A 24,857-nucleotide genomic window follows, 5' to 3' on the forward strand; every position below is an offset into this window, starting at 1 on the left:
GCTTTAATTGTGCTGTTGTGCAGAATTTGTTTTTATTCCACTTGGCATCAAACTTTTTCTGGAATGTACAAGTTAGTTTAGAGTCGTTTTCAGTATTCTTTTATTCATCTCTACTTAGGCTTTTCTGTGGCAATCAGGATAGCATCTTCACTTTAGTAACCTGGTTTAGATTGAGAATAAAATTATGCAAGTGTATTTTTACACAAATATTTTATTACAAACAAGCTGGTTTTGTTTTCTGTTTTGTTAAGAAGTTTGTCCTTGATCAGCTGAGAACCCTTTAAGTTTGCTGCTGCATAAGTACATTCATTCTTTCATTTGTTTTCCCTTCAGAGTAAGTTTAAGTTTTGAGATATGTAACATGGTAGATCACCCAGGTAGAGGTGAAATCCATGTAATTGAACTTCTACTGAAATTGTCGTCAGCCCATCTTGATCTGATAAAATTAACGTATTTGATTGAAAATATGTATCTCAAAGGTTTGGAGGGAGAAAAGTAGGACTTAATGCCTTCATCTGCTGAGACTTTTTTTGTTTAAAACACTCCCTGCTGCCCCCCCCGTGCCCCCCCCCCCCCCCCCCAAAAAAAACCCCCCAACCTCATGTCTAAAGGTGTTTCCCAGGGACTTTAGTTCACTAATTACCAACCTACTTACACGGTTAGTGAGCAGCTCTTACTTTCTGTGAATCAAGGAAAGCACAGAATTGCTGGTCTAGAAATACTACTTACGTATTAAAATTTTTAACATTTCATGGATGAATTTTATCCTTAGTTTCCAGTTTATTTATTTTGAGGCCATACTTCTGGATACACTTAAAAGTGGTGTCACAAAGGCTTCTGCCAGAAAGAGTTTTGTGACCTTTAATGTACAATGATTTGCTCTATGCTTACAATACTGTTTAGGTTCAGATTCTCCTCCACAAATAAATGTGTTACACTACCTTATTATTATATAATATTTTGTGTACTAAGGATGATGATTTTGATCCCTGTGAATTCTGTATGTGGCCAATTTACTATCAAATACTTGATACTAGTCTACCCTCTTTTTAAAGAAAAACATTTTACTTATGAGACTGATGCTGTAGCTCGATGTGGAAACTTTCTTGGGAGTACTAGCTAAACAGTGCCTATCCCTTATCAATTACCTAATTTTATTTATTTATTTAAAAAAATATTTTATTTACCCCCCATAAATAACTCCTTTCAGTTCCTGGGTTCATAATATGGCTCACCAGTGAATTTACTGGCAGAGCTCAGCTGATGTGTCTTGGTGTTTGGGGCTAAATCTGTAAGGAATATTTAATCTAGTGTTGCTTGTGATGGTCAAGTTGTAAAAACAGACTTAATCTTGTATTGCCATGTTCTGATCTGCTTTTATGAAGGCTTAAATACTAATTTTTAACTTTGTTGTTTGTTTGTTTAGGGTGCAGTTTTCTTGGAAGGAATAACAGTTAAATGTGTGACCCAGGTGACAACACAACCAAAGTTAGGAGGAATACAGCAAAAATGTCAGCAGTTCTGTGGATGGGAAGGGTAGGAGAACATTTAGAACTTGTTTATTTATACTGTCTAGAAATAAGTGTTACATTTCTAATTTTGAGGAAGGAAACAGCTCATTGTAAGAATGCAAAAAGGTAACTGATTTTGGATGAATTGTTTTAAAAAGAAAAAAAAGCAAGCCTTAAAAACACTCAGCAGTGAAATAGATGAGGATTTTGCGTTGTGCTATGAAATGCAATGATCAACTGTTGATATTAAGAAACAAGATTCTAGAACTGCTTTTCCATAGAGATAACAAAATGTTTTCAGATTAATTGTTGCTCTGCAAATTCCAGATGTAGTCTAGTCCAGGTATTTGTGTAAAATTTGGTGCTTGCTCATGCAGTAGACTTATTTGTACAACTGCCACCACACTTCAGTATTGAGGTATAATACTTGTTTTCCTAGCCAGCTTGGATTTGTGTCCAATGTTAATGAGAACGGTGATTTTAATGTCTCAGATTCTGAACTCCTCCTTCCCAAAGCTTGTGATCCAGGGAGTTGCTCACAGTGCTTCCTAACTTACTGATGCTTACAGTTCATCTAGTGCTTGTAATCTTGAATTAAAATATTTCCTCCTCCAAAGTTAAAACTTTGAAGTTCTACATGATTTAGTGTTTTGTCATGAACAAATACCCTTGTTCTTATCAGACAGGCATTTGATTCCTCTTGCAAAATACCTTACTGGAGAAGATGTTCTAACTTGCAGCAAGGCTGGTACAAGGTGTGACTTCAGTCTGATGTAAAAAATGCATTGCCTTGTATGACTGTTTATTGCAGAACATTAATAAACGTGGTTCTTTTTTCTTTTTTTGTAGGTCTGGATTCCCTGGAGCACAACCTGTTTCCATGGACAAGCAAAATATTAAATTTTTGGAGCAGAAGCCATACAAAGTTAGCTGGAAAGCAGACGGCACTCGGTAGGTTCATTTTAAATGAAAAAGAAACACCCAGTAAATTGGGTAGGTGGTTTGTATTTTCCCTGGAAAGTGAATTCGCTTGTACAAGGGACAAAGCATATTCTAACAACAAAACTGACTCCAGAGATCAATTTTTCTGCTGTCTTGGTACCCAACATTTACTGAAGTTTGTGTCTGAACTTCTTTTTAGCAGCTGTTCTGCAGACTGACTGTTGAAAGTATGTACTTTTATTCTTCATAACCCTTGCCTGTCTGTCAGCCAAGACTTGCCACCAAGGTCTTTGAATAATCTTAGATAACAGCTTAGTAAACTCTTACTAAAGAATTTGTTTATAAAAGCTAAATTAAAACTTCTGGTTGATCCTTCAGAAGCTGACTAGTATTAGAAATTTCATAGGGTTTTTTTTCATTCGTACTGTGATCCTTTGTTCAAGCTGGCAGTTCTGGTCAGCCAAAGAATCAAGTTTCATCTTCCATCACCAGTTCTCTTGCATTCATTGTAGGGGTGGCTTTTTTTTGTAACAGACCACAACCTAATTGAATTGATGCATTGAATGTCTTCAGTGTGGTTATTTCTGGTTTGAAGTGCACCCTTGTGTTTAATTTCTCCAGTATTCTCATGTTAGTATTTCAAAGTAGGAGAAATGCCATATATTATGAAAGACAGAATGTCAAACGCCTTTTTTCTGTGATTGTAACTGGTTGTAGATTGATCTCAACTGCATGAAACTCAGTTGTCTGAGCATGTGCATCTAGTGTCATCAGGTATCCTTTTGTCGCTTTGTCTTGTATGATCTGGATGAGGGGATCGAGTGTACTCTCAGTAAGTTTGCAGACAGCACCAAGTTGGGTGGGAGTGTTGATCTGCTCGAGGGTAGGAAGGCTCTGCAGAGGGATCTGGACAGGCTGGATCGATGGGCCGAGGTCAGTTGTGTGAGATTCAACAAGGCCAAGTGCCGGGTCCTGCACTTGTGTCACAACAACCCCATGCAGCGCTACAGACTTGGGGAGGAGTGGCTGGAAACCTGCCTGGCAGAAAATGACCTGGGAGTGCTGGTTGACAGCCGGCTGAACATGAGCCAGCAGTGTGCCCAGGTGGCCAAGAAGGCCGCCAGCATCCTGGCCTGTATCAGAGATAGTGTGGCCAGCAGGAGCAGGGAGGGGATCGTGCCCCTGTACTCAGCACTGGTGAGGCCGCACCTCGAATCCTGTGTGCAGTTTTGGGCCCCTCACTGCAAGAAAGACATTGAGGTGCTGGAGCGTGTCCAGAGAAGGGCAACGAAGCTGGTGAAGGGCCTGGAGAGCAGGTCTGGTGAGGAACGGCTGAGGGAGCTGGGGTTGTTTAGTCTGGGGAAGAGGAGGCTGAGGGAAGACCTTATCGCTCTCTACAACTACCTGAGAGCAGGTTGTAGTGAGGTGAGGGTCAGTCTCTTCTCCCAAGTAACAAGCGATAGGACAACGGGAAACAGCCTCTAGTTGTGCCAGGGGAGGTTCAGATTGGACATTGGGAAAAATTTTTCACTGAAAGGGTTTATCAAGCATTGTAACAGGCTGCCCAGGGAAGTGGTTGAGTCACCATCCCTGGAGGTATTTAAGAGAGGTGTAGATGTGGTGCTTAGGGACATGGTTTAGTGGTGGGCTTGGCAGTGCTAGAGTAATGGTTGGACTCTATCTTAAGGGTCTTTTCCAACCTAAACAATTCTATGATTTTATGAAAAAGCCATGTCACACAGGGTTCCTTGCCTCTACACCTGGCAGCTTGGATGAGGTATATAAAATATTTGCTCTTCACATTGAAATAAACCCCCAAATGTTAGGTGTTCCATTTTCTTGTATTCTTGCAAAGAGGTACTCTGGCTCTTCATTCAAACAAATCTTTCTTGAGTAAAATTCCAAACCTTGAAAATCATACCTATTTTCATAGGACTGAGTATTTTTAATAGGTTGGAACATTTGTGAAATTACAGCCATTTTCCTGAGGTTTTGAAATCATCATCAATAGGGATTCATACTCTAACCTTCTGTTTTTCTTCAGTATTCTGGTTTCAAAACTAAAATCAAGAATCCCAGATATTAATGGAAATGCTTTTAACTTCCACTACTCATAGCATTCAGATCACAGTCTTCCTTTTTATTGTGGGTGCTATCTTGCAGTAATTAATCATGTAATTTCTTACATCATAGTCAATAGTGTGCCAGTAACAGGAAGAATTTAAATTTGTAACACATCTATTTCATTTCAATAGTTTGTTTTTTATTTCTAAAAGATGTTCTTTACATACAGTAGTTTTAAGCGATTGTAGACTGTGCTGAGTGTAATGACTTTAGTTTTTATTCACTAGAGCGAATGAATAGATTTTTATCCTGCTTTGACTTGATCAGAAAAAGTGCAATTACAGTAAATGTACAGAGGTAAGAGGAGGACTGTTGAGCTCACTTGTGCTTGGTGCTTTAGAGTAGAAAGAGAGTTCAGTGTTCACATGCATACAAGTTAGAAGGCATCAGTTGTATGGATGGCTCTCAAAAACAGGAAGTAAGAATTATTGTTTTCAGACTGGTGAAGTTGAAATATTGGTTTTGCTTGTAAATATGGGCAAAAGTTTAGTTTTAGCAGTGCAATAGAAAGCGTTCTCCGTGCCATGTGCTTAGACAACAAAGTAAAGTTTTGATACTAAATGAACAAGCAGTGTAGGCTATATTCCAAAGTTTTTCCTGTGTTCTGTGTTTCGTTAGGTAATAGAATGGAGTATCCTAGGTAATGAAAAGCCAGGAAAATATGGGGAATTGGGTGTCTTAGGAGAATTACCAAGTAGGTCCACATGGAGTCAGTCAGGATTCGGTGTAATTCATCCAGAACTATTAAAAAAAAAAAACCCAAAACCAACAAACCCAAACAAACCCTTCAGGTGTCTCTCAGCTGTGGAGTTTATACTTCAAGGGTTTGTTAGCTTGGGCAGAGCATGGTGTGAAAATACGAAGTAAGCTTACGTTCAGTATGGCATCCAAGCATTAAGAAATGGGTGGGAATTTGGCTTATTAACGTTGGCTGGCTGTATACACAGGCACTTGAGTAATGTGATGCAGGTGTTCTTGGGGCGCGAGGTTATGGAAACATGGTGTTGGGAGATCCAGGCTTATTCTCAGAGCTGTACGGTGCGTTCAAAAGCTGCTGAGCCTAAACACGTAAACTCAGCCAACTTGAACTGACCATACAAAGAGCCGGATGGAAGTCTTTGCATTTATTATGCTTTTAAACCACATTCCAGATATACTGCCCATGGACTGGACTTGTATAACTATGAAAATATGTTTACAACGTATTAATGTCCTGTGCAGCTCAGATATTGGTAATCCTTGCCTTTTTTTCTCAGCTTAGTCCTTCAGGAAGCTTTTGTTTTAGGGATTGCTTTGCACTAGTATTTTAGTATGTATTAAAGACAGGTTGTGGAAATGTTGTTGTATAATTTAAGCCTATTGCTTCAAGAAACAGTAATAGCAGAAAATAATTCTGTTTTTAAAATACTTTCTCTGCAGAAGGCCATTTGATATTAAGAAAAAAATTGCTTCATCTGCTGTGTCTCTAGTGTGCATTGCCACTGAAGAATAATCTGTTCAAAACTTTGGGTCATTAGCTAATACAGATTGGTATGTCTTCCAGCAAATACTAAAATGCTGTAAATGTACAATTAGTGCTATTCCATAGGGTTATAAGCTATTTTTTCCACATTTCTTTTTTCTTTGTATTTTCAATGTGAAGAGTCTTTCTTTGTCATATGTTATTCATCTGGAAAATTGAAGTCTTGTGGAATTGAAGTCTTATTTTCTTACTCAAATGTACAGGATGCATACATTCTGAATACTAGAATAATAATACAGAAAATAGTGCACCTGGAAGACTGCCTTTTGTGAAAGAAATTAAAGTGCACATGTAATTTCTTGTAGGAATTTTCAGTATTTTGGACATTCTATCCTGTATTCTTTAGAGTTCTAGAATGGTGAGAAAACAGAATGGATGTAGAATAAAACTGAGGGATAAATAGTTCTTTTAAATTTTCTCAAAATGTAATAACTTGTAGTCAATTATGGAGATACACAGACTGACAGGTATATTCAGAGAAGAAAATGGTGCTGCAAAGATCCAATGTTAATAAAATTCGTCTAAAGGAACGTTGTGAGAGATGAAAGATGAAAACCTGACTATTATCTGGACATTTAGACACTGTGCGTGATAGCTACCCTAATCAACAATGAAAAATGACTATAGCATTTTTTACATTGGACATGCTTCTAATTATTTTGTTGTTCTCCAATGATCCGGACTCCATATGCAATTAAACAGGTTTTCATTAATTATTCTGAATGCTTGTGTTGACAGGCGTGACCTTCCTGAATTTAATATTAAGACATCAGGTAGTGGAGATCCATTTATGGATCCCCCGCTTACTTTATCTGGAGATGAAACCCCTGTTGTCAAATACCTCTGAAGCTATTCTGTTAAGTGTGATTTACATGCAGCAGTCTAGGGTTTGACTGTTACAGTACTACTTGGCTTGTGTGTGGTTGTTTTGTTTTGTTCTCTTTGCTTAATAAAGCACTGTTGTTTCATTGACCTGATTGGACTTACTGAAAAGTAGATTCTTAACTAATATCTTTTATAGTATACTTTCTCACTTAAATAGAACACTCTTATCTCAGTTAATAGCAATATTTGCTTAGCTTAGCCAAGCTTCTTAAATTTCACTATTGATAAATACCTGCATTTTACTCCTGCAGCAGTAGTTTTTGCTAGAGGTTTCATAGATGAAGCCTTTATTTGTAGATTGTCTTAACCAAAATGTAGAGTCAGTAATTTCACTGAGGACTTTTCTGCAAAGGCATTTGCTATTCCTAGATTTCAACTGGAGCTGAACTTTCACCTTTCTGGTTTGAGCTGTGGTAGTGTTGGGATTGATTTGTTTGTTCATTTTTCGGTGGTAGAACAGTGCATATTTGCTTGCTTTCTTAGTATTGTTATATTCTTATACCCATAGTTTAAAAAAAAAAAAAAAAAGATTTCCTAAATGAAAGAACAGTATTTATGATCTTGCATTGACTAAATAGTGTGAAACTGATTATTTAAATTATTTGACAGTGATTCTATAAAATATTTTGGGAAATTTTAGTGGACTGGTATTTTATACATGTTTGTAAATGTGTGGGTTCTGAATCTGGTTTGCATTGAAACTCATCCTCCTCCATTCTCTTGGACCCTTGAGTTCGAAATATTTGGACCTACCTTGCTTAGTCTATCCTGTTCATGAGTTTGTGCCTACACCATGGCCTTGCCTGTTCTGTGCCTGGCTTCCAGAGCCCTGGAGCATGTTCCATGAGCATTGGCAAGGCACGCCTCTTGCTTCTCGCTCCAGCTTTCCTTCTGGAGCATGTTCGCTCCAAAGGGAAATGCAGCGTGAACAAATACTTCTCCCCTCCTGTTTATAAATGGGTATGTGTAAAGACGTGTACATTTGCATCTCAAGTTTAGACAACTTTAAATTTGAAGCACACTTAGCGTTGGCTGTCTTTGGAAAAATGTTTCCTTTGTGCCAGCTATTTGCATGTATGTAAATAGTATATGCAATTCCATTTGGGGGGAAAACCACCTCTAAAATCATATTACTTTAAATTATTATTATTATCATTAAAAAAAAATAGTTGCTTAAGTCTGCAGCTGTTCTGACTGTTTTGATGTGAATTCTAGCCTGTCTATTTATTGGAACAGTTGTCAAACCTCTGGTGTCTTAAAAATAATTTCAATGCTAATCTATTCATAAAGCACACAGAAATCCGAAGGGCAAACTTCCCACTACTAAAATCATGCCTTTTGGCTTTGCTGAGATGAAATATACATTGTATGTTAACAGTAGCTACAAGGTATGTATTACAAATACATCCAATTTTGTATGCTCTGTTTCCGGAATAGTAGTTGCTATCTGAGTAAGGCAATTGTAACAGTATGTTCAAGGCGTACGGTGTGACACTGTATTATCAACTTTGTGCTGTAAAGTGATTAACCCAGGTGGTTAGCGGCTCGCTGTATCCCCTGGTATGTATCTCATTAATACTCTTTGTAGCAGATGTTTGTTCTAATGAGTGGAGCTGAATGTTCAGACAGGAGTAGGGTTGGTAAAGTAATGAGACACCAGTTTTGAGGGAAAAAAAAAAAAAAAAAAAAGAGACCAGTGCCACTAAGAATAATAAAAAGCTTTTAAATGTCTGTGAAATAATTCAAATTAATAAAATCAAACAGGACTAGGTTTTATAATAGTAAAATGTGACCTGAACTAAATGCAAGCTGTTAAGGGGCTTAAGTTATTTTCCTACATTTGTGTGAGTACTTTTGTATTTTTCACATCTGTACACATGCAGTTTTAGTGAAAAAATAATAAATATGATCATAATACTATGGCTGTTCAATTATGGTAAGGCAGCTATTAAAAAAAAAAAAAAAGGCAGAACAGGTAGTTCTTGCCAAAGGCTATTATATTTGAAAAATATTCATGCAGATTTGATGGCTTGCAAATATATAAATGTGAACAAGTAGATACAGGGTGTAAAGCAGCTCTTTGAGAATTGCTGCTAGTTGTCTAAAAGGTGTTTGTAACAAAACAGTTAGAAACTTCTCTGAAGTTAGTTATTTTTTTCATGAGTAGTAAATTACATTTTAGAAAAGAGGCCTGTTGCCTAAATAATTCTTATTTTGTTGGTATTATAATACAAAATAAAAATAGTAAAGCTACACTTAACTGTATGATAAAACTGGTGGCCAAATTTTTGGACTGTGTTTATTAATCAAATAATTTTGATTTATCCAAAGCATGTCAGATACTCTATTATCAGACTTGTGGTAATTTCCTGGGTTTCTTTAGTTTAGCTTTTTGTAGAAATTGAGGAAAGTTTCTATTTTTAAGAACTTCAAACTTATTGGTAGCTGCAACCTCTTCAGAAACATACTTGTGACCATTACTTGAAGGATTTCTACTGTGTGTGTTTTAAGATAACTTCTCATGCATGTTGTTAAAATTTCTCCCTGAATTTGTGTGGATACTTTTTTTTTTCCCTGTTCTTTGGTCCTTGAGATGAAGGATGATGAGATGAAGCTTAAATGCATAACTGAGAAATTGCAGATTCCTAGTATGAAAAGTTACTCAAAAGTTATTCATGACAAGAATAACTTGTGAAAAGGTAATCATTGCTAAAGAACAGATGTGAAAAAAAAAAAAAGAGGAAAACTGAGAAACAGATTAGAAATTAAGAGGTGAGGTAAACTAGGCCAAAATTAGGTGGCAAAGAAGAAAAATGGTAGCCTGTCTGCAAAGGATTAAAGAAGAAATAGCTGAATGGGTTCATGGAAAAACTGTTATCCCTGGGAGACAGGAATAGGTTAGAGAGAAAGTTGGGATAATAACGAGAACAAAGGAGGACAGAGAAGACTGCAGAGTAGTACTAATCCAATTAAAAAACAAATCTATGCACTTGAGAACTCATTATTAAGAACAAGAGACTGGCTTGTCATGAAAGCAGATCTAGAGAACAGAAAGATTGTCTCCTGGGAGCAAAGATATTAATGTGGAGTTGAACTTGAAGGAGACCCTGTTGGGAATGAGAGAGAAGCTGTAGATTAATTTTCAGATTGGTACAAATGACATGACCAGATTCTCATGGATGTGGAGTTCTATGCCCAGAGGTAGAAAATGCCTGAAGTGGAGGTTTATACAATTGTTAGTAGATTCTTTCTCAGTTTAGAAGAAGCAGGCAAAAAAGGTAGGATGTGGAGATTTGACAGATGGCTTTGGAAATGGTGCTAACAGGAAAGTTTCGGGCCATTAATACTGGAAAGCATTTGTGAGTAAATAGCTTTTCTCAAGGTATGAATACCCCCTTTCTGTGCACCTTACCTTCTGACCCTAGATGGCTAATGAGTAAGTGAATTATGATACGTTGTGTTTTGAGTGTCTTGTCATTTAGTCACGTTTAAGGTTATACATGTTTATGGTCTTGGGGTCAAGAAGGAGCATTTGCCTCCTAATGGTAGGATGGGGTGCAGAACCCACACGAGCATTGTGTGGATGCTTTTAAACCACACCTTCCTTTCCCTTCCTCCTCTACCCACCTATCTTAAGAAATTCACTTCAATACTTACCAGTTTTGCGCTGATGCTGTGTATCCCTTCCTCTGAGGTTCAGGTATGTTTCTGTGGTCTGAAACTTTAAAGAACACAAATATTCAGGGATTTGGATATGTATGGAACAGACTTTTCAGGACCAAATGGATTTTTTTTTTTTTTTTTTATAGGAGTGACAGGTTTTGTGAACAACTGGGCTTAGCTCAAGTGGTTTGATTCCAAGTTAAATGAGCTTTATTCAAATGATGTGCTTATGTAACTATCAGCAATGGGCAAAGCCTCAACTTTTGAGTGCTAATTGTATGTCGTTCGTATGTGTAGGACAGCTACTCTTTAGACATTTGTTATTATTTTCATTGAATATCTCAAAAGTGGTAGTTGTAAGATTTTTTCTGTTATTCCCATGAAACTGTCAAAATGGGATGGTATTTAAAAAGAAGACTTGGAATAAAAACATTAGTTAAAAGGGTAAAGTGACTGTTGCTATTCCTGTGTTCCTAACTCTGCACTGTTTTGTTGCATGCTACATTTTTATGGTCTTTGGAAGGGAAATTCAGTTTTTGTTTACATGGCATAGTCTCTCATGGGCCTTCTTTATAGTTATTTTAACTAGTTCTTTAAGACAAAACAAGCTCACCCATTTTTAAGTTTGTTCGGTAGTTCTACAGCTGGAAGAATCTTGCTTTAGGATGAGTCTGGAATCCATGTGTGGTTTATTTCTCTGACTTTATTTTGAGTAATATACTTAATTTGACATAGCCTATATTTTGGCTGGAAACAGAAGTTGTGAAAGTTGTTGAAACAGTTGCAATAAAGCTTTTTTCCCCCCTTCCACTCAAGGTTAAAAGCTATAATTAGCTTTCATAGACTACAGCACTAATCAGTTGTTAGGAACCTGCAGTTTAGCTTTTAAGTGTGTAATGATAATGTAATGTCAAGCTTCTGCAAAAGTAAAGAAAAGTCACATAGATGATTCTGGATTATAATGTATAAACTGCCTTTTTAATGATTGCTGAAAAGAGCAATTCATAGATGTTAAGCTCTCTAAGCAGCATTCCTCTCAATCTGCTGAAAAAACAGATGCCTAGTTCATGATTTTATTTTATAGGTAGGAAGGGAAGAGAAGGTGGGATAGGGAGGCAGGAATGATACGTTTTGAGACTAGAAAGTTGGGGTTTTAGTAGCTGAGATGTGAATCTGCGCTCACTCTGCATCTTAATAATTATTTTGTATAGTTGTGTTGAGCAGTACATTTGGGATTGCAAGACTGATAGCAGCCTGTTTCCTGCAGCACTGAAACCCCTGAATGTTGTTTGCTTACTTGAGTTTTTATTTGAGAGTGTGAACATAAAACTTTGCTAAGTTGAGGTAAGATTAAGGGCACTTTGAGCATGTTTAGCATGTCCCCTATTAGAAGGCAAAGACGTTCTAGCTCAGGGTGAAGAAGCTCTAGCTCAAGGTGGCCTCATCTCCACCTGTTAATGTGCTGTTAAAGGCATGTCCTCTTCTCCTTCTTTACCTGTTGTACAGGGAATGAGAACGTGCCTAGACTTTGGCTGGCGGTCTGACTTTGACAGCAGAAAAGGAGTTGTCAGATTTTTGGGATCCAGACTCATGGGCATTGCCAGATAACTCTTTGGTTCTGTTTTAACTGCATTGATTATGAACCAGGAGAGGTCTCTCTTGATTGAGAGACTGTAGGTCAAACGAGGCAGCACAGAGTGTTGTAAGGCGTTAGACAAATATCTGGAACTATTGAACATAAATATCATTACTCCTAAGAACTTCCCACAAAGCGGTATTACTTAAAGTAGAGATGTATGTTATAGACTGTGGCTGTTGGTTTCACAGCTGTTGGGCTAGGTTGAAATTGGTTTTTATCTTAATGCTGCATTTGGAGTGGGTGGTTTGGGGTGTGGGGGGGTGCAGCTGGTAATGATGTATTTACATGTTTGTTTATTACTAAGGCACATCTATATCACTTTGCTGCTTCTCCAGCTCCTGAAGTCTGTTTTTTAAATCATTGAATCAATGTAGAGGAATGAATAAATAAGTGTGACAGAACATGTCATCCCCAGTCTGGATCCAAATTGACTTGAATGGCCAAAGAAGGCATTCTTACTCTAGATTGTGGTTTCTCATTTGTATGTGCCTGCAACAGTGTCAAGACTCTGAAAAGAAGTGGTAGAAGGAAGCTGTTGGTTTTGTGTCTCTTTCTTGAGTGGTTAAGGAGCACTGCTGATGTGATACCGTACAGAAGGTATATTTTGTGAAGCAGCAGGCTTGGTGCTTCACAGTTCTGAAGCCTTTTGACAGCTCACAAAGTTTCATGGTCACAATTCTGAGCTCTTTGAAAAGTACTGCTTCACTAATTATTCATATAGAACTATTTGAATATTTGGACAGATTGTCTTCTAAGCAAGCTCTTTTGTTTATTTATAAATAGTTAATGCATTAAAATCCTTATTATGAGGCTTGTGCTATGAATACTAATCTTAGAATATTCAACTATAGTCCTAAAATGTTCTAATTAGATCAAGATAAATGGTGTGCCTGTGTGTACGTGATGTTCAAGTGACAAGTATCAGTGATTACTGGTTGGTTTATTTATTTTCCTTTCTCCCAGACCACTTTTAACAGCACATCCTGTGCTGCTGGTTCTCTTGGGGGAATTATGGGCACATCCATGAAGTGTAATGGCTTAAGCTTATTCGGGGAAGAATGGCATTCAGTTTGTGAAGTTTAGCTATACAGATATCTAGGGCAGCCCTTTCCCTTGGAGCTGATCTTCTAATCTGTGAGCGCAAATGACAGAATCTGTGCTCTTCTGTGGCTTGTGCCTGTGATGTAGACAGAATTGACCCAGCATACGTTCTGGCATACGTCAGTTCAAAGTTAAGGGAACCTTCTTGTTCAAAGCTGTAATACCCTTCTTGACTGCTACGTTGTGGCCTCCATGAGAGATGTTAAGGTTCTCTTGCTTGGGGAAAGAAGCAATGTAGCTACTTGTTACCTGACTCTAAATGGATTTGGTTTTCTTTCTTATACGGTTGTGTAACTGCTGCTTTGCCCCCCTGCCCCCACCCCGAGACCATTGCTTCAGGCATAAATTTTCCTCTAAATCTGCAAGATATTTTCAGACTAAAATTTGTGGAGGCAGGATGGAGTCAAACAAGTTAAAGTAAGCTTGAAGCTCAATATCTGCAATAAATAATAATAATGATAATAAAAAATTATAAGAGAAAGAATTCAGTAGTTCAGTTAAGCTTGAGATAGAATTTGTTCCATTAATCTTACAGTATTTAAAAAAGTAATCAGAACATTATACTGTACAGTTGTTTTCCAATAGTTTTCTTCCCTCTAATGTAGAAATGTACCTTCATATGCTCAACCACTTAGCATCACTGAAATTTGGGTGAAACAAAGTGAATCTAGTATTTAAATCTGATAGTATACAGATTCTGTTACTGGGTCATATCTTTTCTAACTAGTTAACAATTCTTCTTTTCTTTTATACCAAATACGTCATAATGCGTTATAAGAACTCTTCAATATATAGTAGTTGTAGATAAGTTTACCCTTTGTTGTAGGTCAGATAATGATAACAAGATGACTTCAAATTTAACCCATAAGTTTTAATATCCTTTTAGAAATAAAGAAATGAAATCCCTACAGCACTCTTAACTTAATTAAAACCCTGGAAGGCAGTCAAGAAAAATGCTGTAACTGGATAGTCTTTTTTAACCTTGCTGAATTCTTGGTTTTCCCAGCTCTGTTGCAGAGTTTCACAGTCTGATAATATTTTAGGTAGAAAACGTAGTTTTACATTGGTTTTGAATATGCCATCTGTTAATTAAAGGCGTCTTTATCCTTGATTTATAAAACATGAAAAATTAAAGTTCGAACACAGTCTAAACTATGATACTTTATTAGGAGAAGTGGTACAAGTTTCCACATTTATGCATTTTTCCATGCTTCTTAGTGCATAGAAAGTGGCAGTGGATGGTTTTGGAAGAAAATACATAGAAAGCCACAAGTGGAGATGCTGAATATTAATTTTATATTGTCATTAAGAATTTTGAAACTGAAACTGAGTATGTTCTGACAAACAAATGAGGGATACAAGCCACTGAATTCACTGAGAAGCAGAATAATAAAACTGGAAGGATATTTAGTTGTAGGAAATGCAAGGTCATGAATAAGAAATATTGGAGCTGGAGGCTGTTAATTGGAAATGTTTGTCAGTCAGAATCTAAGTGGGATTTTTTGGGTTTAAAATATTGGGGAGACTGTTGTGGCAGAATTTAACCTGCGAGTATGCGAGAGAAATATAAACTGTTGGTATATTCAGAGCAGACTAACTTCCAAGGGCCTGTGTGTGTGTTTTTTTGAAAAAAAAAATTTAGAAATTGGATTATCAAGTCCAATACATAATTCTACAGCTGCTTATGTGTAGCATTGTTTCTTGCTGGCTGATATGTGCAAATGAAACTTGAGTACAAGTTTGAAAACTCTATTTGTGACAGAGCTGTCAGAGTGCTGATTAAAAAGAAGTTTTCCTTTTGTTTACACACTGAAAATAATATTATGAATCTTCACTTAACTTCCTGTGTTAGTGTCCCCGTATCCAGGCTTTGTCATCCTTCAGGAAACATAGTTTGAATCGGCGACTGTTGCCAGCAGCAATTAATATAAGAGAAGAAAGCCAACTGAGCCTTCCCCATTTATTGGGACTTCAGGGTGTATTGCTCCATCTGCCACAGGCCAACTTCAAACTCGCCTAATTTAAACTGTTACTCTAGATCCAGCGCGGTCTGGATTCAGGCCAGGACATGGAACTGCAGCGGCTTAGTGACACAGATAGATGATCTCCTACTGTCAGTGGATAGAGGGCAGTCATTAATTTTCATTCTCCTGGCCCTTTCTGCAGCGTTTGATGCGTCTGGCCAGAAGTTGATGCTGTCTTGCCAGGAGGGAGTGGCAGGATCCAAAGTAAAGTGCTAAAGTGGCTTGTCCTTGTCCTAGGTGATTGATCTACAGAGTGGTGATGCGCTCGTGATTTTATAGTGTTGCCAACCATAAAAGGCAAGTAAGAAGTTGAAAATGATACCTGCAACGGGATTTCGTTGTTGCCTCTGCGTCAGCGAACGTATTAGTGATGCTAATTGCTATTCTGAGTTGGGTAATGCTTATTTGTGTGGGAGGGCAGCGCTTTCACAAGACTGAATTCTAGGCTGTGTAATGAACTCCCCTGGGAATGGAGAGCTGCCGTGTATTTTGTGCTTAGAGTTGATGATGGAATTTCTTACCATTTGCATTCTTTGATGTGATCATGCAGTCACAAGCATAGTTAAAAAAAAAAAAAGCAATGACGATGACACTGTGTAGAAATGATCTTCTTTGATACAGCCCATCTAAAGAAATACTGTGGGCTCCTATAGGAGCTGAATTTTTAAGCTTCCTTTGAAAGAATATTTCTAATCCATTTGCTCCTTGCAGTTTTTTTCAGAAAATTAATTTCGTGTTGAACTCAAACCCAGAAGATGAGGTCTTAAAGCTCGAGGAAGCTGTGCTATATTTTTTTATTATACTTAAGGTTTTAAAACTCCTGTAAAGCACAAAATTAACATATATAACTTTATTGCTAGGATAGTTGCTGGGATTTTGTTTGAGGGAAATAAGTTAAACATAGGTAAGGCACATAATAAAATTGAAGTCAGTGGCAAAACTTCTGTGGACTTCTAGCAGATCAATTTCACTGTAAGTGTGCTTTGGCAAACACTATGCTGAATACCAGGTAATGTGTTGGGGAGTATTTTCAAAGCCAGTTTTGTGAATCCCCATAAGCTGGGAAAGAGGATAGAGGCCGCACGCTCTAGTGGGTGCAGTATTGGATTTGGAGCTTGAGACACACAGTTCTGTTCTTGTTCCTGACCCTGAATGAAAGAGGGAGGTTGAGGGAGACGAAGTAATTTGCCTTAAATAATATTTTCCTGAAATGTGCTTTCAAATTTAATGGTGAAAAATACTAAGCATCCACATAAAGTAGAAACATCAGTTTTTAACTTACAATTTTTGATGTAGCTTGAGTCAGCTTCAGAATTGTGTAGGGGAAGAAAAATCTCCAACAAAAAAACCCTGCCAAAAACCCACCACCACCAAACTAAACTAAACTGAAAATGGGCCCAACTGATGTGGACTGCATGACCAGGATATATGTGGAGGCAAACGAGCTTTGTAACAGTTGCCTTTTTTTGGGTGTGCTAAGAATAATTGATTTCTGAAGAGAAAGCTTTTCAAAACTGTATTTGGTGGTTGACATTTTTTAAGTTTAAAGATTAAAGTTATTAATACTCTGGTAGGTGATTTGGAGATCTGCTTGTCTAATGCCAAAAGCTGTAACTCTTTGCTAATGAAATTTTCATCCTATTTCCTGAATTATCATGTTAATACTAATGTCCAATTAGAATTAATAACAGACCTTGCCTCGGGACCAGAAGTGAATGAAAAGTAGCTTCTAATGAAACTTTAGATTTTAACATTTCTGCGACTAGATATTTTATCTGCTTGTGAGATTAATCTGTGTGGACACTGTGACCCTTTTTTCTTTAACTCACTTGTCAGAACTTTTGTTGCTGTGGCAACTGGCTGGTTTGTAGTGGTCGAATTGGCACTTTGTAGAGATGATGTTTGTCACTCAAACACGATTCCCCGCTTTCACGTATAGTTATCAAAGGTGAACGTGCAGTTCTGTTACGGCTTTTATTGCTGCTCTGCTCTTGCTCTTTTATTGACTTGTTTTAAATTCAGATTGAGTCATCTGATACAGGGCCATGTCATCTTGTGTACTTGCAGAGAGAATCTAATACAATGGGGCCTGGTTACTAATTGGAGCTTTTGGGTGCTCACACAATAGCAATAATTAGCAATAAATGTACAGCTGTAATGGCAAGTAATGTTCACAGGATGCAATACAATGCGTGGCCGTTAAGCTCCTATGTGTTGTTTAAGATCCTATTGAATGTATTTTAGAAATTGTCATTCTTATTTCTTTGCCTATGTGGTGTGGCCAGAGGTGCGCTCTCTATTCTGGTGGAAGTGCTTATGTTGCTAATACCTGAATTAACTTCTTAAAATATACCTGGTCAGGGCATATCCAAATAATATTCAGAAACATACTGATCAGCAGCCTACAAGATTTCTCCAAGAAAGATTGAAGTGTCGTCTGGAGAAAATTTAAAGCCTGATATTAAGCACATGAACTTTAAGCATTTTGAGTTAAACAAGCAAACAAACAAGAAACTCCCAACCAAACAACCAAACCCCCTCATTAATTAATAAATTCAGTTTCACCAAAACCTTGGCATAGTTGCGTACCTCTTTTGCTTCTTGCACATTTTCAATTATCGGCTGCTTATAGAACACTTCTGGTTATCAGTCCATCCTTGACCAAATTTCTTCTGTCTTATGTTAGTAATAATTAGAATGTTGACAAATTGTGTTGTTTGGATCACATTCAGACTTTTTTTTTCAATAGTTTATTAAATTGGGGGGTGGAGGTGTTATCATACTTTCAGCTTAAAAAAAACAGCCAACCAAAACCTTTTCAAAACAGGCATATCTGGGTCAGTCTTATATCTTTCTCATGCAGAGAACTTGTTCAGCTTCTGAGTTAGGCAAATATATCATCATGAGATCCATGACAAATAGGTATACATTAAGGTAATTTATTGTCCTGAGACCAAATTTTTTTTTTTTGTCTTCAAGGTAAACACATGCTCTTTCTCACTAGCTCTCTGAAGTAAAATGTAATTGTGAGTCCTGCTGATCTTTGACTGGAAATCTTTTGCATGCAGTTGTAAGACTTAACATTGTCCTTCTTATTTAGAATTTATGGTATAACAGCTAAAAGTGACAAATTTTAAAAAGAGAAAGAGAGAAGAGTCATAACATTAATGCTGTGATTTGAAAGAGATGGAGTTTTGCCACTGGTGGTTGGTGGGCTGTCCAGCTACTGACTCTTAAGTACATTTCCATAGATTTTGTTTTGAGTGAAAGATCTAGAGAAAGTGGTTGGGCATTATTCGTAGTTTTTATGTTGAGTTTGATTTTGATGAAATCTTCTGTATGTTGTCTTAACCTGTAGATGTTTTAGGTGGCTGAAAACAAAGCTTTTAACTATTTGTGTTTTTTTGTTTTTGGTTTGTTTTTTTTTTTTTTAAAGCAGTTGTAAGGTCTCTTGTTGTGCCACATTTGTAATGGTGCTGCAAGTATGTTCTTTTTACGTGCTAGATCTCTTGAAGCATTAGATGCTTTTTTGTCGTTGAAGGAAGTTACAGTGAAGGCATGTACTTAAAACAGCAGTGGGTATGGTTATGCAGAGATGATGAATTAAGCTTGTTTATAAAATTAAAAGCAAAGTAATGTGCATTTTTTTTCTTGTTATTTACACACCTCTTCTTCCCTCCCCATGGTTTCTTTAATTTTTGAGAAACACACAACATGCTCTTTATAATTAGTTTTAGTTTTGAATAAATTTACATGGTTTGATAAATGAATGTTGTCCATAGATTATTCTTGCTTCTGAAGAACTGGCGCCAGGTTATCTAGTTGAATGTATATTGAGTTATTTTTTTCATAAAGCATCTCATGTGCAGCTTTCAGCTCTCCTAATGTTGCACTGATTTAATCTACTCCTCCTCCCGCCACCCCTGACTTCAGGTTTTCTTCTTGTATATGTCTTGTTTGTTTGTTTGTTTGTTTTGTTGGGGGTTTTATTTATTGTTTTTTGTAACTGATATGTTACATCTTGAAGTACTAGTCTTGTGTGTGTGGCGAAATGCTAGTTGAGCTGATCTATAGTGAATTATGATTGTAGTCATAACACTGAAAGAAAGTATTTATTTAAGGTGCCCGGGTGGTACTGTGCTCCTGTAGTCAGAGCTACTGATTTCTAGAGGCAGGATCTGTGCAGACAACAGGACAGCTGCCTGTGTAGAGCATTTGCTTGCAGGGTTTCTGGGGGATGCTTGCTTCTTTGTTTTGACAGTAGAGATCCTGTGGGCATTCCTAATAAGAACAACGGTGAATTTTAAAAAAGACTACTGATAGCTTGTTATTTCTTCATAACCAGGACTTTCCAAGGAGGAATGGATGAATTATGAAAAGTACTGGGTTTTTCCCCCCACGTATATTCAAAGACTTTTACAAATATGAAAAGTTCTTTGCCAAATGAGTCTTCAAAATATGCTTGCTTGCTTTCAAAATATTCTTTTTTGTCCCTTCCCTATTTATATCAGAGGCTGTTCAAGAACAATAAATGTTGTGAACTTTTAGAACCATTGATCTATCTTGACAGTTGGTAGTGCTCTTATTTTCTTTTCTTTCTGGGTTTCTGTGATTTTGGTTTTTCTCTGTAGAACTTCTGTAATAACACTTGTGCTTTTAGCGCGTCTGTGTGCAAGATGAAATGAAAGGATCAGTGAAAGAAAGCTCAGCTTAAGGTCACTCTCTCAGTTTTGGTGTAGACCACCAACCTGGTTAGTTGTGGCATGATCAGGCATAAGTTCAGTTACAGCAGCTCAGGTGGTAATCGGTAAAACTGACCTATCAGGTTTGACTGAGACACCCGATGTGGACTTGTGAGACTTCATGTCAGCTTTTTCTCTTGTACACCTATTTTTTGCACTGCTGTTAAGCCATGGTTTTTCCTGTCTGATCATTTGACCACATCTTGATAACTATATTATTCTTTTCACTGGTCTTACTAGGTGCAATCACATCTCATTTGTTCGAAAAAGGCACTTTTCTGGTCTTTTTTTGCTTTGCCAGCCTTCTGAGCCCCACAACAGTTTCTATCTTCCTTTACCATATCAGTCTTCTCTTTCAGATGCTTGTGGTACATGCTCAGCAGCTTTACTACTTTTCATTCACTGCCAAGATATTGACTTGTTGCATCTGGCCTTTGATGCTAGTTTTCTCTGAAATTTCTTCAGTTTATTTTCTCTAGTCAGAAGATGTGCTCTCCTAGGCTGCTGCACAAGTTTGAGAAAACCTTTGTGCAGCTGCCTTGTCATTCTTCCTGAAACTCTTACTTCAGTACTCTTGTTGCAAAGATCAAAGAAAATTTTACAAAGGTAACTCGGGTGTGTTACAGCTATCATGCTGTTTGGTGCCTCTTGCAGTGTTTGTCTTTTTTTCACTATTTTTTTCTTTCTAGTTGTTCACTGTTTTTTCTTGCATACAGAATGATGTCTCTATAGAGCAGTCTTCTGCGGGATTAGCACAGAGAGGTCTAACTTAATGACTTGAGCTCCCAAGTACTGTCGTAATGTGAAGAAATTTTTAGAAAATTCAGATGTCTGTAACTGAACCAAGCTCACAAGTTGCTGATGATAGTGTAGTAAATGTTGGGGTTTTCTTTATGTGCAATGTGAAAGGAATGTACCTTGGCTACATTTCTTGGTGTTTTAATGAAAAGTGGCTCAATAATTGGCTTGGACTTTGCACCACTGCAGTGTTAGATAACCACTGATAGTCAGGAACGATGTTTCTTTTGAATGAAACTCTGCAGATGTATACCAGTCTAGTCAACTTAATAAAGGAAAAACTGAAGTAAAAGATCTTTTAGCTGAATCTAACTGAATTAGCGTCATGTATTTCTTACAGCATTAAAACCTCTATTGTTTTTGATAGATTTTCAGGCATAACTTTATCTGGACACAGCTACATTACTTTTTTTTATATATATATATCTTCTGAACTTTTATCTTTGAAATACTTTCTTCGTCATAATTGCATTGAACTAAATTATCTGCTTTTCTGAAGCAATAGGTTTGAACCTTTAACTGTAAAAAATTCCTTCAAAAAATGCTTTTTTGTAACATCTGTTATGATTGGGTTTTTTAGCGCTTTATATAAATCAAAATAGTAGAGATTTAGAGGACGTAACTTTAAGTATAATATCTTAACGTTGCCTTGGCAGGTACATGATGCTGATTGATGGCAAGAATGAAGTTTATATGATTGACAGAGACAATTCAATTTTTCATGTATCTAATCTGGAATTTCCGTTTCGTAAAGATCTTCGCGCGCATCTAGCAAACACGCTTCTGGATGGGGTAAGGAGCATACTGTATAATTACTGTAACAATTTCAATGCCAGTTGCTTTTGTTCAGAAACAGGGCCAAGTTTTTAGGACTAGATCGATGAATCGTGGGATTTCAGGAGTAATATAGATTCAGTCAATGACTGAATGTGGGAATCATACTTCATAAGTAATTTCTTATCTACAGAATAGCAGTGATGACTGCTCTGGGGGGAGCTGTTTGTCTTTGAAATAAATCAAAGTATTGAGATGACATTCTCTAAATACAAGAAAATGCTTGAAGAGAATCTAAAGAAAGAGATGCAGAACCTCATCACTTGTGACAGCTTTATAGTTTGACACAGTAAACATGGTCAATTTAATCCAGTTAATGTACATATTTCTGAAACTTGATAAAATTTTCATCTTTTGGTAGAGTTTTGAGAATTGATGCCTTTGCTTCTGTCACCTTTATTTTCAGCTCATATGAATTATTGACTGTGATTTAGAGGTGGTTTAGTTACATTTGTTTAAGACTAAAACATTTCTTAAGTTGTCGTGCTAATTTAAATTATGTGAACTTGCTAATGAACTTTATAAGCTAGTCGTAAAACAAGCTGTAAAACATCTGTATTTGTTATTTGAAGGCTGGCCTGGAGTGTTCTTGGTAAACTTTCCAGAACAGTAGCCACAAGAAGAGGTTACTCCTTTCTTGAGCTTCCTGTTTCAGATGAGCAGAACAACTTCATTAGCTCTTATACTAAATACCTGTCACTGTGGATGAATGCAGTTTCCTATCATGTTGCAGTAGCACTGGAGGCTGTCTACATTGCTGTCACTCTTGCTTTCTGAAGTACTGAATATTGGAGATGATCTTCCATATTGGTCTTCTGAGGCCTAATACACCTTTCAGATAGAGGAGACCATATTGTCATTGTTAACTTTCTTTCCTTTCTCAGGCCTTTGTTGTCAATATTCTTCCTGAAATGTCACTTCCATGAATGATCTGTCTTATTGAACACACAGTTACATGTGAAGCATGTATAAATCGAATCTGTGCGGATAATTATTGCAAGGAACCGTGTACTGTCTCAGGGAAAGAGAAGCAGATAATGGAATATTTTCCACCACCTCTACTTCGCTGAACATTTGAGAGCGTAGTGCAAGAAATGCCATGCTGTCAGCTCAAAAGTGGTTTCACAAGCTGTCATGTCTGGTAGGAGGCTCTTCAGCCAGACGGCTTCCTAATGACATACATAACAATATTCTTAATGACACACATTAGGTTCCATACTGTTGAGATAAAAAGCCTAGTACTATTTTCCCCCCGTGCTCTTTCTAAGGCTCTTGAGAAAGTAATGACTTGCCAGTATCCTTATGGTGCAATCCTAGGTGCTCTTTTGTTTTTGCATTTCAAATCAGATTATTTAGTAAGGTGGCTAATATGTATGTGGTAGAAGACAGGGAGGCACGTATATTGAGATACGTGCATAAATGTGGCTGTGGGGCGCGGGAGGGGGGCTCTGATGTGCTGTGTTGCGTTTGCCAGATTTGTAGTTTAAGCTTCTTAAGAATAAATGAAGTTCTCTCAGTTACTCAGGACATGAACTATAACTTCAATTAATGTATTGTTTTGTAAAAGTTCAACTGTTGTAGTTCATTTCAGTATTTCACTTTATTGCCATAAAACTAGTCTTACTGTGATTCCCTCCCTGTGCCTTGACGGCCCCCCCCCCCATTTTTTTCTTGACGTAGAAAGCAAAATGACATTAAATGAGTAAGTATTGGTTGAATGAAGTACCTTGAGATAAAACTGAAACCTTTCAATGGATACATACTTTTCATAATACAGATTTCTAAATTTATTTAAGTATAGTCAGTTAAAAAAATCATCAAAATCAACAAACTGTTGATGGAATATTTTTCATTTTAATTGAAATTCCTTTCAGTGGGTTTGATAATAAAATTTGCCTATTATTTGAAGCACCAGAACAGCTTAACTTTGTAATTGAATATTTGTTTAATGTTGGTGCCAAATGATAATTTCCATGACTGTTCCTTTACACTGGATATACGCATGATTTCTTTCTTTTCTTTTTTAATCCATGGGAAGAAAAATTTGGCTTTTTTGTGTTAACATATTTTGCTAATTAGTGCTGAAGGGCTGTTGAAGTTAATTCTTTAATTACAGGTTGAAGTAGTTCATACTTACTGCCCTCGAAGTAGCTTTCTCTCTTTCAGAGAATGAAACTATAGAGTGAGGTGGCCCAATTTGCCTTGCTTTACAATAATCTTAAAAAGAATGAGAAAGGAGGAAAGGCAGACCAGAGGTAGCAGTGCCATGCAGCAAAACAAGTACTTGTGTTAAGAATACAAAAGATCAGGTTATTTCCCCTAACTTGATTTAGAATGACAGCATATATAAAACTTTTCATAAAGGCAGTTTCCATGAATTCAGTGATCTATTAACTTGCTTTAAGGCTTCTGGTGTAAGCCTATCATGTAGTTGTCTTTGAGAATTTCAAATGCATTTACGGTTCACTTCAGGCTGAAATTACTTGCAAGCAGTTGTTACTATGATCAGTTATGTCTTGGGTGATGAGAGATCTCCTGCAATACTCTGTGGTCATCTCTGGCACTTCAGTTGTGGTTGTTCTCCTGGAACGGAAGAAAGTCTTCTGCAAAGCTTATTAGAGCTAACTTGAATATTACCTATATTTGACTAGTATAATATGAAGTATTCCTTTAGAAGCCGAGTGTTTTACATCCATACTGTTATCTGAGGGAATGCATAGATTTTTGTTCAAGGGTTTTGGCTGTCATGCAAGAAAACTAGTTATTTTCAGGAACTTCCTTGGTGTTCTCCTTAGCTTTGGAACAGTTGAGCTGAAAGTTCAGAGGCATTCCTAGGCTTGAAATACTTTTTACAATTTTAGTACAATTTTGTATATATTTTATTTTATTTATATATAAAATACTGTTCACACTTGAAGACTTAGGAGGGCCAAGGTCTCAAAAAATGGAGAGCGAGGTTAAGATTGATATGTTTTTGTATCAGTACAGACCTCACTTATTTGTAAGCTCTCTCAGAAATGGCATAGTTTACAACTTTTTGAGTTTGCAAAGGCTGGTGCTTTGTGTAAAATA

General features: G+C 37.0%; 1 protein-coding gene across 2 annotated transcripts in view; it reads left to right on the top strand.

The window, feature by feature from the left end:
* RNGTT (RNA guanylyltransferase and 5'-phosphatase) overlaps nt 1-24,857 on the top strand; it is a 183,300-nt gene that overhangs the window by 24,563 nt on the left and 133,880 nt on the right. For both annotated transcript variants that reach the window (XM_086461388.1, XM_086461389.1), the window contains exons 7-9: nt 1,427-1,536; nt 2,361-2,462; nt 21,608-21,743. In XM_086461388.1, the coding sequence (XP_086317514.1) occupies nt 1,427-1,536; nt 2,361-2,462; nt 21,608-21,743 (348 nt within the window). The remainder of the gene's footprint in view (nt 1-1,426; nt 1,537-2,360; nt 2,463-21,607; nt 21,744-24,857) is intronic.

Source organism: Leptosomus discolor, chromosome 2, assembly GCF_034619465.1.
Source record: "Leptosomus discolor isolate bLepDis1 chromosome 2, bLepDis1.hap2, whole genome shotgun sequence".
Classification (NCBI taxonomy): Eukaryota; Metazoa; Chordata; class Aves; order Leptosomiformes; family Leptosomidae; genus Leptosomus; species Leptosomus discolor.